The sequence below is a fragment of the Phaenicophaeus curvirostris genome, chromosome 3, assembly GCF_032191515.1.
Source record: "Phaenicophaeus curvirostris isolate KB17595 chromosome 3, BPBGC_Pcur_1.0, whole genome shotgun sequence".
In the NCBI taxonomy this organism is placed as follows: domain Eukaryota; kingdom Metazoa; phylum Chordata; class Aves; order Cuculiformes; family Cuculidae; genus Phaenicophaeus; species Phaenicophaeus curvirostris.
In genome coordinates, this window is record NC_091394.1 from 38,449,121 (window position 1) to 38,464,460 (window position 15,340).

The 15,340-nt window shown below is 40.8% G+C and overlaps 1 protein-coding gene across 1 annotated transcript in view; it reads left to right on the forward strand.

Annotated features, from left to right (window-relative positions):
• Nucleotides 1–13,849, forward strand: part of RNF144B (ring finger protein 144B) — a 48,365-nt gene extending 34,516 nt beyond the window's left edge. The window contains exons 4-8 of the mRNA XM_069853725.1: nucleotides 2,860–2,920; nucleotides 9,250–9,451; nucleotides 10,491–10,635; nucleotides 12,308–12,397; nucleotides 12,597–13,849. Coding sequence (XP_069709826.1) covers nucleotides 2,860–2,920; nucleotides 9,250–9,451; nucleotides 10,491–10,635; nucleotides 12,308–12,397; nucleotides 12,597–12,737 — 639 coding nt within the window. The 3' untranslated portion in view covers nucleotides 12,738–13,849. The remainder of the gene's footprint in view (nucleotides 1–2,859; nucleotides 2,921–9,249; nucleotides 9,452–10,490; nucleotides 10,636–12,307; nucleotides 12,398–12,596) is intronic.
• The last annotated feature ends 1,491 nt before the right edge of the window (nucleotides 13,850–15,340 follow it).

Below are 15,340 nucleotides of genomic sequence, written 5' to 3' on the forward strand. Positions count from 1 at the left end.
ACCTCTGGTTATTGTACCACGTTGGGCAATCTTTTTGGACACTTGACAAGAGTTTGGCTGGAGCCTTTTGTGGTAGCGAACCTTCAGAATTTTGCTTTTTCCCATGGATATTTTTACTTCAGAGGAAAGCCGCATGTAAGAGTGAGAGCTCTTAGATGTTCGTGTGGTCTATGACAACAGTACTTCAACTGCAGACACTGCTTACAGTGTATAGAAAATCATAAAACTTATTTCAACTCCCAACAATCTGATAAGTCTCAAATCCACATCTTTTCATTCAGGAGAGGAGGATCCTCGCCTCTTATTTTCTGCATTGGTTTTTAGTATAACCTCAACCCAGTATTAAAAAAAAATATGCCCCCAAACTTGTCCCGTAGCACTCCTTGCCACATAGAATAATTTCATAGCCTAGAATAAAATCTTCTTCTTTCTGATGTGCTCATGGTCTTTCTCTTTTGGCCCTTTGCCACGTGCCATGTTTCTGGTTTGCATCCTCCCTGAATCTCCATCCTCTGTCCAGCCCAGAGGCATGTGTGGTTGTGCAGGAGAAGGAGGTGTTTGGGATGGTCTCTTAGGTCTGGAGATGGACTCTGGAGAAGTTATATGAAGATGAAAATTTAGGCTGTGATGGCAAGCAGGAGGACATAAAACACTTAATCCCTTTACTGTGCTTACAGTTGTCCATAATTAGGTATAAATGAGATTAAAAGTTCACTCAGGAAAGGCTTTGCTGTTTTTTTCAGGGGACCTGATACTCATGTTTCACTTTTTTTTCAACTGAGTTTGCATGTACAGGTTTCATGTGGCACTGAATTCACACAGCAGCAGATTATGCCTTTCCTCATGCCTGAAGATACTAAATCTGTGAGGGGCTTCAGCTCAGCATCTCTCAGGTTGACCTTCCTGTGGGTGCTACCGGGAGCTGGTCTTTCAAAGCCCCGCAGAGGTAGAGGTGACGAGCCCAGTGTTTCAGTGCCCGGAGCTTTGTACAGGGACGGGAAAGCTGAGCTCTTAATGTATGTAGGAAGAAGAGTGGAACTGGGTGAAACCAGTGGGGAAGGTTGGCACGGGTAGGGTCAAGTTTTCAATAGGAGAAAGGGGAGCTTTCAACACTGACTCTGCTTCCTGTTGAAATCTGCAATAAAACTGCTAACTGTGCTCCCACCGTAATCAAAAAGGCCAAATTTTTAGTGCGTGGGAAATTCTGGGCTCAATAGAACTGCTCTTGGAATACTGTTTGTTAAAAGCAAGAGCAAGCACAAAAAGACCCCAGACAAACAGTTCACTCAAGTAGCTCTTACAGCACTGAGGCTCGCTGTTTTAGTGTAGTTGTAATGAAGAAAAATTTAAAGTATTTGCCAGTGCTCACCCATCTAGAGAAAAGCAGATTGCTCTCTTGCTTTCCAAACTATTTAGAATTGAAGCTGCCCTGGGAAGGAGACTACTATACTGAAACGATATTTCTTGTAGGTTTTGCATAACTTTGTTGGTTGGCTTCTGCTGAAGCTGCTGAACTTTACTCTGTTGTCCTTGTTTGATTATTTGTTTTCCAAGAGTGCTTCAGCTGACTTCTGATGAACAGGTGAAGAATTTCCCAGGAAGCTCACTGTGTCATACAGTCATATTAATGTAGTATTGTTTATCTTCATACGTTCAATTCTTTCATATTCAAAATAGTTTACACCCTGAATTCAGAGACTGAACAAGGACAGTATTTTGATCCCAGGACTGACTTACTAGACTAAGGATACATTTTCTCAAGATTTGTTGGTGTTCCCCATTTTGATATTAAATCTTTTGATTTCATCAGCTGTAAGTTTTTTAAGCATCTTTGAACGCTTAAATCTTGACATCAGTTAGATTATTTTTTGCATGACATTGATTTAGGTCAAATACATGATCCAAATATCTGCTTCAAAATGCAATTTTAGTTCTAATTGATCTGAGATCTTAATAAAGCAATTTTATATTTTATAATATACAAATGGTTATATTCTTTTATTTTTTCCATCTATGAAAGCATGCTATTGAATATATTCACAGCATGATATTGAATATATATTTAACTTTTTTTGTCTTTGTGTTTCTTCTCACATGAGTGACGTGTCACAGAGCCCAGAAGGATAGTAAGGACCAGTGTCCACTTCACTGAGGGCAAAATATTGCCTTTACAGTAATCTAAAGGACTGTGGTTGGATACTGGATGTGAGGGTTGAGAGCCGTTCACTTTGAAGCTGTTAGTTCTACACTGTCTCATAGGTAGTCTAGGTTTATTTTCTGTAAAAAGGAGAAAGACATTTTCCATACTGGTATAATATTAAGAATGGATCACATAACGAGAATCATCTCTGATTTTGAGTCCAGCAAACATGTGGCTCCTGAATTCTCTTTTGAACACCTCCCTAGTTATAAGTTTCTAAGAGTGTGGAGCCATTTGTTTGAGCTATATTCTTGCGCATGAACAACAGGCTGCAGTCTCTTGAAGTCTTGCAGTCTCTTGCAGTCTCTTGAAGGCTGGCAAGCTGTCACCCTTCGCTACATTAAAACAACATGAAATAGAACTGAGAAGCTTGAAGTGAATACTGAATCCACAAAGAAGGATTTCCTATACATGATAGGAAGGATTTGGGCTGAACTATTGGGCTCTGTGGCTGAAATAGGAAAGGTCAAGAAATGCTTTATGTTTTGGAGAAGAAAGTCAAGGTATGGAGAAATGTGGTGGTGAAAAACAAGCAGGAAAAGAAGGTGGGTTTGAAAGCCAGCTCAGAAGAGCAGGCACATAGAACAGGGTATCTGAGAATTTGTTTTCAAGTCTCTGTGTTTCTGATGCTTTTTTTCTCTGTTTGTTTCTTGTTTCAGATTGCCTGTTTGGTGCCTGTTGACCAGTTTCAGTTATACAAGAGGCTAAAGTTTGAACGAGGTGCGAACCTTTTAGTTTTTATTACCTTCATTTTTAAAGTGTCAATGGAGGCAGCAGTGTTACATATTGCAAAGACAAAGCCTGTTGAGTGAGTAAAGGGAGAGGTGGAGAAGATGTCTTTGTTTTCAAGGAGTTCAAGAGCAATCACTAGGTTTGACTTTGCTCCAAGAACAAATTTGAAATTATTTCAGTGGAGCAGAATCAACAGAGTGGTTGATTCTTACTGAAATAATACACTGTTACTCAAGCTTGTGGGTAACACTCTCAGCTTGTGTGTCTGAGGCTCTCTTGTCCTTCCCACAGCATGCTCATCCTGGGTCCTTGAGGTAGTGGTTATATTGGTAGAATTAAGACAAGTGCTAGAGAGTGGTGCGAGGCACACATGGTCCTTCCATACATCCATACATCCATAGAGATCTTCAAAACTTCTGGGGGAGACAGACCCTGCAGTCTAGTGGGAACTTTTGCAAACATCCCTGCCAGAGAGCTTCCGATATGTAGAGGCCTTATGTGTGTTCTTCTAGTATGTTTGATTTTTTCCTGAGGGATAATTGAACCCCTTGTTACTGAGTAAGGCACATTAGTAAAGAAGTTTGTAACTGAAGGTCTTACTAGGGCCAAGCTTTCCTGTGCCAGAGGTCAGCCTTCTGCTTCAGGAGGTAATTCCTTGCCAAGACTGAAGAAGCAGCTTGCTAGTCAGAAAAATGAGGTCCCACACTGGTTTTAAAGATTGACACCAACTTGAAAGTCTCAGTGGAAGTTCCGGTATTTTTCAAAGAACTCACTCCATGGTCGCTTGTAGGGTAGTGTATCTGGGACTGATCTGCTTTGACTCCACCTGTTTTCAAATTTGCTTTGAAAGACTGTATTTGTGTTCTTACTTTGCTTTGCAAATGGATTTGGAATGTATATAAAAATGCAGAGGTTCATAAAATGTAGGCATGGTAATGCGCTTGAAAAGGTGGTCACATTAAAGAATGTATGGGTTTTTACAGAATCTCATCTGGCATGAGCCATGGTGAATGACCAAGAAGTACAAAAACTGCAAACTGAATTTACTCAAGCATGTCCCAGAGTTCATGGGCAGATACAGATTGTAACTATGATTTGCAAACACTCAGGCTAAAAAAAGATAGAAAAAAAGAATCCCAAATTCTGCTTTCATTTTTTATTTCTCTTTCCTTTTTTACCTTCTTCTCGTTTACCCATAGGAAGTCCCTCCAGATCATAAGCCAAGCAATGGCTCGTCTACAGCCGTAGACAGTAGAAATCAGAGCTTGTTAAATTAACATATCAAAGGCTTAAGAAAGGGAAACAATCTCACAGTATATTAATCTGTTTTATATAAAACCCTTTTTTAACTGAAGACTGTGAAAGTAATGATTTCCTGTATCTCCTCCTCTATAACTAGCCAAAGCTGAACTCATGATCTTTTGTCCAGCTCCTTGTTATATCTTTTCTTTTTATACTGCCTCCCACGTACAGAAGCCTGAAACTTGTCTATTTTTTAAATCCTCCTTCCCTTTGCTTTCTTGTCTGAAAAATCCTCCTCCACCTCTGCTACCTCTCTTCGTGATGTTTCCAAGATCTGTCCTTTCTCCTTTATGATGAGTAAAACTGCCATCCCAGCTGCAGGCTTAAACCCTAGCCTATGTGCCGTGCCTAATCACCTCAGTAATACGTCCAGCTTACTAATGCCTGGGAAACAACACTTCCTGGTAGCTCAAGCTCTGACTTAGCCCTGTTCAAACCTAGTGCTACGCAAACCCCAGGCTGCCACTGCTTAACTCTGCTCTCTCCTATGACTTTCGCCAGCCACAAATGCTGCGTGCCTCGTGATCCATTCTCATACCACCCCTAAGCCAAACTCAGCCATTGCTCCCTGACCTAGCTTGCAAGCAGTTCATCAATGTTTGTGTTGAACCATGGGCCTTTCCCTGAAAAATTATGAGCTCCAGTCAGGATGCAGCTGGGTGGGCAGGGCTGATATCAGGAGAAGCTGAGCCAAGTGCACCTTCTGTGGCCTGTGAATTTGTTTGATTTACTTAATTACAGAGAACATTTTGAAGAACTGAAATGCAGCATAATAGAAGCATTGCTTTTGTCAGCCTTTCAGGGTTCATTTAAGAAGGAAGAAAACCTTTGTACTTGAAATATTTTGAGTGCCTCTTTCTTCTTAATGTCAAGGTTTTTTCTTCAGACCAGGTGCTGGGGAAAAGCTGACTTGGGCTTGCTGGGATTTTTTGTTGGTGGGGAGGAGGACTCAGCATGGTAAGGGGAAGAGAGAACAATGAGTTTTTCGAACCTTGCTGTACCATCTTCTTTTCTGTGCTTGCAAATGCAATAGACCAAATTCTGATTCCTAAAATAGGCAGGCACTGTCCTTCATGACTCTTACTCTGGTCAACAAAGCCCTTTATTCAAATCTTTCAGATTCCTATTTTTAGACTCTTTTTCTCTCAGCTTTATTCTCTTGAGATATGGGCTCTTTACTAGAAATAAATAACCGGCTTCTTGGGTGAGTCAAAAGACTTGCTTTTGCTCTGTAGCCTTTGCTTAACAGTCTTCAAATGACTGATATACCTAATGCTTCTCACCCTTTCAGATATTGTCCATCGTAAGATGAATTTTGAGGAAAATTTTGAAAACCCAAGGAGGGGATATATGCATCCAAAGCTACTTTCCCCACCCCCTATCTGTGCTAACTATGTTACTAAAATAGATTTCCTCTCTATTTCCTTGTTTTTTTAAAAAATGGACAAATAATATTGGGGGGAAAGGTAATAAGAAATAATTGGCATACAATTGTGTATCTATAAACACTTAGTTTAATAAGGAAATCAATGAAATTTTGTGACCTTGTGTTCTTAGAATGCAAATATTTTCAGGCTTAAAACTGCAGCTTTTTACATATGTGTAACATCTCTGCATCCAGTCAGGACTGAGCTGCAGGGCTCACATGCAGCATATTTTAACAGAAGAAACAGGAATTGCTCTGTCTCTTTAGGACAGGGTTGATGTGGTCATAAAAAGTAACAAAATAGAGGAATACTATGTGGTTAGGCTATATGCATTATGTTTCTCTTTCTGTGACAATTGCCTAGTAGTCTGAGTGGTAAATAATGAGTATCTCCATTTTATGCCTGACTGAAAAGTAGTTCATTTTACAAGGTGTTCCTAATATTCTGCAAAAGAGGTACTTTCTGTGAGTACCTCTCCTGAGCCAGAAATTCTCCTTTCTTCAGGGTGCTGCGTTTTCCCTGTCTCTCACATGCCACTGTTTATGAAAAATGGCCAGATCCCTGCTGGGTACTAGAACAGTTTGGGAAGGCTTTCCTTCAACGAGTCTTTCAAGGCCAGGTTGGATGGGGCCTTGGGCAGCCTAGTCTAGTGGGAGGTGTGCCTGCCCATGGCAGGGGGGTTGGAACTGGATGATCTTTAAGGTCCCTTCCAACCTAAACTATTCTATGATTCTGTGGTTCTAAGAGTGGAGCCAGTGTGGCTGAACTGCCTGTGAAGAAGCAGGTAAAGGGCTCAGGAGAGAAATGTCCCTGACCAAAAGATGGAGCAGCTTGTCAGAACAATATAATAGCCTCTTTCTTTTTCTGGTTTCATTTGGACTCCATGGTGAACCAAACAGTATGAGATGGCATTGATTGCACACCATCTGTAGGTTCTCTGTAAAAAGGAGGAAGTGGGAAGGGAGGGAATCTTATACATTACGTCTTGCTGCAACTAATCTATAAAAATCAGTAAGATTTACAGCCCAAATCCCTACCTTCCAGGGATGTCAAAACCAGATATCCTGTGTGTTAAGCAGATATTTGCAGGAACTGCACTTTGTCTCATTTTAACTGCTGTTTATCAACAGAAGGCATACAGAACCTACTGTGTGAAGTGGCCACTACAGTGGCCAGTACTAGGGCATGGTCTTACCCAGTTCAGAGTTTATTTTAAGAGACACCGAGGGAAGCTACAGAAATAATGATTTCTCAGTCAGGACAACTTTTAAAAGCATATAAAAATGTAAAATGGCTTGTACTGCCCATCCATGTCTCTCTCATCTCCCCACAAATGAAGCTGCACACTGTTTTGTTATGGCTTTCATTCAGTAGAAAGCAAAATGTTTGTTCTAGGGGGCAAAGGAAGTAACACGTAATAGAATAAGAGGAAAGAAGGCAACTAGGCAACTAGATTCATTAAGTGGCTGGAGGTAGATGATCCAGGTGTGTTGCTGGCACTGCATAAATTACAGATGACAGCCTTTTCCATCAGTGTAGGAATTCTTCACATTTGTCAGAGCACTCTGACACAGACTTAAAAATTACCTGTAGTCAGGACATTGTTTACCTGGGTGTCCTGCAGCCAATGGAGAGCACAGTCATCCTTAGGTGGCTCCTCACTGTAAGTGTCAAGAACAAAGAAGAGGGAGGGATGTCTTTAAAGAAACTTGGAAATTTTCAAGGTGAATAGAGAGATCTGGCACACTGGAAAAGAAATGGGTTTCTAGTACATGTTAGGTTATGAAGTTTGCGGGATGTCCTCCCCAGGTGTTCATTCGTGTGTATCTAGGAGCTTGAGAACTTGGGGGAAAGTTTTATTTGAATGCATTTCTAGTTGTACAGTTTCTTGTTTCTGGACACTGAGTGGATATCACTGTTTTTCATGCTGACTGGAGCATCTGCCAAATATCCATCCACCAGCCTGATTCACTGTGGGCTACCAGCAACCTCCTGCAGAGAAGTGCAGGCAGTGGGATTTGCATAGGAAGAAGTGCCTTCAACTGTTTCAGCAAAATTTGCCAGAGAACATATGTCAAGGGCTCTTGTGCAGCCTTTTGTTTCAGGTGGGACGATATTTTTTCTGCTGGAGGTGCAGAAAAACATTGTAATGGCTTTTGACATCTTACGGTCAGGGATTTCCACCTGTTCCTCTATTTATTTTCAGTGGTGGTACAAGATACCTTCAAGGGAAGGAGGAAATTTAGATAGCTCCCGCAGGTGTGACAGTCCTTTTCTAGAAAGGTTCTGCAGGGTGGGAGTGTTTGGCTGCATCTCATGGTCTTGAATCAGTGTAAAGTGCACACACAGTTAGCACACCTAACAGCAAACATGTTTTAGCTGGGTTTCTGTTGCAAGCCCAGATTCCTCTAATGAAAGTTGTGGGGCAAGAGAAGGAATCGACATTTATCACAGATTCACAGAATCACAGAACACCAGGTTGGAAGGGACCTCAGGGAGCATCTGGCCCAATCTTTCAGGTAATACATAGTGTAAAGAAATCCACCTCTTCCCTGGGGAGATGGTTCCAATGTTTAACTGTTCTCATGGTGAAAAATTTTCTTCTGGAATCCAGTGGGACTCTCCCCAGAAGCAACTTATACCCATTATCCCTTGTCTTTTCCATGTGACTCCTCATAAAAAGGGAGTCTCCATTATGTACTGGTACATAGTAATAAGGTCTCCTCTAAGCCTTTTCTTCTCAAGGCTGAACAAACGCAGCTGCATGTCTGCATCTTTTTTATATAGTAGGGACCAAAACTGGATGCAGTACTCCAGGTGCAGCCTGACAAGCACTGAATAGAGTGGGATAATGACTTCTTCATCTCTGGTGGTGATGCTCTTCTTGATGCACCCCAGGATCCTGTTGGCCTTCTTTGCTGCTGCAGTACACCGTTCACTCGTGTTGAAATTGTTGTCCACCAAGGTCCTTCTCCACAGTGCTGCTTTCCAGCTAGGTGGAACCCAGTCTAAGCTGCACGCCAGGGTTATGTATTCCCAGGTGCAAGACCTTAACACTTATCTCACCTGTCACTGTCATACAGTGATGTCTATAACTCACTGTCTCCACATTGAATCTTGCCTTGACTATTGTTGTAATCTCATACCTGATAAATAATTATCATATAGTAAAGTGACTATTAATTAGATTTTGTAGATAGAGAGGAGGAAATAAAGCACGGAAAGTATCTTGATGTTAATTTAATGACAGTTCCTCTGCTATTTACATGAAAGATTCTGCATGACTTGCACACATGAAGAACATGGAAGGGCCTAATGTCACAAGACACATGCATCTCAGCAACCAGCAGTTATATTTGTCTTTTGTACCTCTCTGTAAAGGCAAAAAATAGGTCCCGTGTCGTGTTTTGCCAGTCTTGTAATGCTTCCAGTGCAGCTGCCTTTGCAGAGTGTAATTGCAGGCCTGCCTGAAGAAGAGGAGTAGGCTAGAACACCCATGGGCATGGGCATGGAGGTTTGGGTCTACGTGTTGCTGGAATAAGAAGGGAACCGTATAAACGTTATTTTTCTCTCTCTGTAATGTTTCAGAAGTCCACTTGGACCCTCGAAGAACATGGTGCCCTGCAGCTGACTGCCAAACAGTGTGCCATGTTGCACAGAGTGAGTCAGGAGCACCAGTGCTGGTAGAGTGCTCAGTTTGCCACCTGAAATTTTGTTCTTCTTGCAAGGAAGCATGGCATCCGCAGCGCCTATGCCAGGAAAACCTAACTACTCCAATACTAGCCGAGGGGTAAGAAGGGAACCCATGGAGGCCCCTTGGTCTTTTGGTTCTTTTTGACATGAGGTGCTACCTCTGTGCCTCACAAATGTTAATATTATTTGGGTACTTATCAAACTTGGGATGTCACTGACAGTTATGAAAGGTGAAGCCTTCCAGGGCTTTGAATATGCCTAACAGTTCTGTTTGCATGCTAGAATTGTGCTTTGTGCCCATACAAAGAATCTAACACACTAGTATTCTGGGATCCAAACCTTGCTGATACTGTGATTAAGAAATCACCCTTGCTTAATACTTATAGAATAACTGCATAGAGAAAATTTAACTCTTATGCAGAGTGGATGTAAAATACCCCATTTGGTGTGAGAAATCTGATTTATGCTCATGTTGGATAGATGTAAACAACCTACAGATGAAGTTATGTAAGGTATTAATCTACAGAAAGAGAACACTTCTGTGTTTCAACTAGCTAATGTTTGTGGCCATCTATCTTTGTTTTCAGAATTAGGTTATGTTCAATCTGTTTGGAGTTTTCTATCATTTTTTGCAAGAATGAAAGGCTTGCTTAAAATCTAAGAATTCTGCTTGTTTGAGATTTCATTGAATAGGAGTTACCAAAGGACTCTCACTGTAATTTTTCTTCTCCATGTTTGATCTCTGGCTTTGTTGGAGTTACGACTATTTTGTTCAGGGATAGTGCTATGAGTTGCATAATCTAGTCCCATTAAGTCATTGGTGCAAGCTGTTTTATAAAGTGCTCATTTTTAGTGCTACATGTGATACATTCATGTGTATAGTCAATGTTGCTTTTATGTATCATGAAGGACCAAGGGAACAGTTTCAGTTCTACGTGGTATTAATAATTGTACACCTAGCAATAAGTATACTTCAGTATATTGTACTAAATAGAACAAAATTTTACACATTAAGTGCATTAAGACAACAATATTAGATGCTCTGGGAAATAAGCACAGTACACATTAGGCAGTGGAGCTGAATATCAACAGTAAATGCATTCACATTTCACTCTAATGTTTTCTTACTCTTCTAGATCACTTATTGGAACAGAGACGGAGGCACCAGTTAAGCAGTGCCCAGTTTGTCGGATCTATATTGAGCGAAACGAGGGCTGTGCTCAGATGATGTGCAAGAACTGCAAGCACACATTTTGCTGGTACTGTCTACAGGACTTAGATGTAAGTGCTGCAGAAAAAAACCCACCTTTATAAAGGGTTATGATGTTGGGGATTGTCTGAGGCCCTGTACAAAATTTTCATCAATTCTGCTTTTAGCCTTATTTCTTTCTTCTTGTTCATCCAGTGCTTTTACTTATATCAACATTCTTTTTTCCATAAAGGATTATAGCTGTGTCTGTGAGTCTCACGGTAGTTCTTTGAGGGAAATGAGGCAGACTTGTTGGTTTCTGGAGGTCTGTTCCAGTACTACCTTCCTCTGATTCCCTCTTTCAGTGCAGTAGATAAAAACAGTCTGGTTGAGAGCCAGGAAGTAAGTGTCTTCCTCCTGCTCCAACTGCAAAGGTCACAGTCTGTCCAAACAATGACATTCTACTGGGTGAAGGGGGTTGTTTCATGGACACGTGCAATAAGAGCTCATATGGACTTCACAGGTCCATCTCTAGTTCCATGTTTATTGAAGAGAATGGTTGGTTAGTAGGCTTGAGGATAAAAATGTTGGGTTATGAACATGGATTATGAAATGCAGGTTGCTAGTTATTTCTCAAGTGATACCAACTAGTCTCAACTCGTGTATACTTCAGGTTTCCTAAGAAGACTAAGAGTACAAGAAGTAATGTGCTTGTGTATATGACAGTTTGGGCGCTGTCATCAGTAACAGCTGTGGGAGTGTGAAAAGAATTTCACCAGAACTTGAAATAGAATGCTAGGTGCTGCGTGGCTTTTCTTCTTTTTTGTACTCCACAGCCAGAGAAAAATTCAGCTTCCTCATTCTTTATGATTCCTTTTCTCAGCATGCTAAACAGGTTTTGCTTAGAGCTATGTCCTGTTTCTCTGTGTGTGTGTGCTTTTTCAACATGAATCTTTTGGCTTGCCTCAGAGTACGTGCATACGCAATGATTGCTTAACACTCTGCTGAGCTGGAAGACTCTAAATTTCTTACAGACTCTGCAGATGTGCCCTTACTGAATTTTCATCAGTTCAAAGGCGAAAGAAAAATTAAACTAGTTGTGTGATTCAAATGCAATTTTTCTAAATGTGCTGGGTTACAGGAGCTCCAGGTGTAGAAGGAGGTAATACTTGCAGAGCCAGAGAGTAAAGCTGAAAAATGAAAAAGGAAGCAGCGTCAGGTTTCTGCGCAGCTGGCTAGGGGAGGGTACTGCAGGGCATTAGTCACATTCTGAAGATAAAATGGATAATTTAGTAAGTATTATTGGGAAAAGAGAAAAGAAATAGGAATTTCCTACTTTTAAAATTTTCCTTTTAAGCCTAGGAAGAAAATTACTGAAATGCAGGGAAAGCAGGAGAGCAGAAGGTGGAAGCACCTCAGGAAGATGATCCCTTGGACTGATAGCTTTAAGAAGTATCTGTTCTTTACAGGCCCCTTTATTGTTATCAAATTACGGATTAGGTACTTATGCAATAGGTGCAATGTATATGCTTATGCTTTTTAAAAACGGGGGAAGAAAGATGCTGTGCCATAGCTCAGGTCACAAACACACCACATGTTTTGAAACTACTTTCTGTAGATAATTATTTGGAAGACAGGTGAACTTCTCTGCCAGCAGCTGATAAATATAAAGCAGTGTCAGGAAAGTTGTATTTCCAGTGCATTCTTGAAAATCTCCCTGCAGTACTGTAACCTGCTCTTACCACTTCTTGTTTTGCTTTTCAGAACGATATCTTCTTAAGACATTACGACAGAGGCCCTTGCAGGAACAAGCTTGGCCACTCACGGGCTTCAGTCATGTGGAACAGAACGCAGGTGTGCTCCTAGTCAGCTGAGCAGAGCTCTCACACATGTGTGAAGCAAAGAGATTTTACCCTTTAGTGAAGGACCAAGATAATTATTTCCATGTTTTAAATTTTTTTTCTTTTGTGGTCTGTGCTGTGCCTGTACATGTTCACATGTATTTTATTTTCCACATTACCTAATTCCGTATTTTCCCCACCGTATCTTTCAGGTTGTGGGGATCCTCGTTGGACTAGGTCTCATAGCATTGGTGACCTCTCCCTTGCTGCTCCTGGCATCTCCATGCATCATCTGCTGCATTTGCAAATCTTGTCGAAGCAAGAAGAAAAAACACAGCCTGCCAACAACCTAAAACTCTGTGTCTGTTTGAGCCTCCATCTATACAGCATATGTATGTGAGAAAGCACAATGGTTGTATTTGGGTGCCATACCTACCAAATAATGCTCTTTTTTGGCCAATTCTTGGGATAAGTGCCTATTCTTTACAGGCTACTGTTATCACCAACAGGGAAAGGTCTAGGTAATTGTGCAGTACATATGGTGTAAGTTTTTCCTTTATAAAAGGAAAACAGGACACCACTCAATAGTTAATACCCTTAAACCTGAGCCACCTTTTGAGACTGCTAGAACTTTACCATCTTCTGTCAGCTGCACATGACTTGATCCTGCAATATTACTCTGCTTTTGCAGACCCAGTCGTTACTGTCATGCTTTTTGTTGGCTCTTGGTGACACTCAGACTTTGCAGAAAGTTTTGTGTATTTTATAAAAGGGTGAGAGGGAAAAGCTTGGTGAAATTGTTCTGCCGGCTAGCTTGTATACATTGAAGGTAACAAACTGCTAAGAAAATATATTTGACAGTTTCCTGTCAACTGGCTGCCCTGGCATTTCTTTCATCATTGAGATCAATTTGATTTATACTATTGATGTCAATTACAGAAGTAAAAACCAACAAAACTATTTCAAATGAAAATAGGGCTCTCTTTTGAGAGACTTAGACTATCTTGAGAAAGCTGTTATTTTTTCAGATCAGACATGATATATTTACTTTGAAATATTAGGAGTATGCATATTTCCCTGCCACTGGGCATGCCTTTTGTCAGTAACATCAGTGTAGTAAACTCACCATGAAGCAAATGATTTAAGAAAGGCCATGATACAGCTCCTGTTTTGTGCACAGCATTGGGATCTTGGTTATGCATTGACAGAGTGGCCACATGTGCATAGTTATACTGAGTACATAGGGCACACTTTATTTTCTAGGCAGTCGGTATACTTTTTCAACAGTTTACATGGAGTGGCAGGGAGAACCCTGTTAAAATCTGACTCAAACTAGGCTAAGCCAAACCCTCCTTTAAACCTTATAGACCTGCTGAAGTGAATACTTGAGAAATGCTTTGTAAATGTGAGTTCCATCCATTGGTGGGTATTTCTTCTTCTGTCCTGCTTAAGGTTAAGAAACTCTATTACTCTAAGTCTGAAAAGCTGTCATTTAATGAACCTGTCATCTTAATTTGGTGCCTCACCACCAAACTGATTCAGGCTCTAGTATCAGTTACGCCTGTATAAGTTCACTGAAACCTCACTGAAGAGCTGGAGTTACTCCAGGCTCGCTTAGGAGTAGCTGAGATCAGACTCTGCTCCCTGGAGTTTATTTCCTTAATGGCTGGTGCTTCTCACAACCCTGGCCAGTGGCAGCTTTTGTTCTGGACTCTTGTCTGTGCATTTTATATCTGTGGGATTGGTAAGAGTTTGCACTACATAATCCATTTTAATTCCAAACTGCTTTTGGTAAGAGCTGCAAGGTTTAAATGAGATGCTCAGGATGCTCAGTATGACCGTTGTGTTGGGTGCGCCTGCCACTGCTCTGCCTTCCTCTGTGCACAGAGTGCGAGGCACCTGAAGAGTGCTGCGAAGAGCATTGTTGCTATTTCATTTGGCCAAGCCTCAGGAACTTTGCCTTCTTGGCAGCCATGGATGTTTTCATTTAACTTCACTCTCTGGTTACTGTAACAGAAGTGGTAGATGTTCTTATTTTAAGAAAGTCTAGTCTGTTGAGCAGACTAGCAGGGACAAAGGCCTTAAAGTCTGTTTTACTTTTTAATTGATTGCTTTTATAAATACTGCCTCACTTTGCTACCAGTCATGACTGGAGGGCAGGCAGCACTTGCCAGGGTGAAAGGCTATATTTATTTTCCATCCACAGCTTTGAAGGGAAGCAGAAAAGTAGTCAGTACATTCTAAATACAGAGTGCAATGCAGGCAAATGCCATTTATAATAAATAGAGAATGTTTTCTGAATGTGTTTTCTTTAAAAGCCCTAATGGTAGTGCTTGTGGGTACTTGTGACAGATTAAAGTATCCAGCCCTTGGCTTTGCACTATTTTTCTATGTATGTGTATAAGGCACTACTGGTAATTTCCGTTTTATTTATGAACTTGAAGTGAGAGTCTTACTTTAATGAAGCCTCAAGGACAAAGATAAAGCTGTATGGTCTCTTTAACCATAACCAGCATTGCAATGTACCAATATCCTTTGCATATTAGAATTTGTGTTTTTTCATGTTTTGTGGTCTTAACTATGCCCAATGCACTCTCTGCTAGTTCAGTTTCATTCCATGTCCTCTCCCTCTTTCCCTTGGCCTCTTTTTGTGAAAAGCCTACCTAATGGAATGAAGGCGTGTCATGTTTTTTTCATTAATACTGCTGTATTAGTGAAACTGCCAAGTTCTTCCTTCTGTTAAAGAAATGCAACTGAAGGCAGTTGTCTTGCTCAGAACACACTAATGGACACAAGGTCTCCATTTGAATTGTAATACAAATTTGACCATTTTTTTGTTTTTTAAATGTTGTCTAACATTAATGCAGATCTCTCCATAGGGTGGGATTTTTTTTAAATAATTTGAAGGATAAAAGCATTGTACACATGCATAGCTGTAAAGTCTGGGGAAACAACA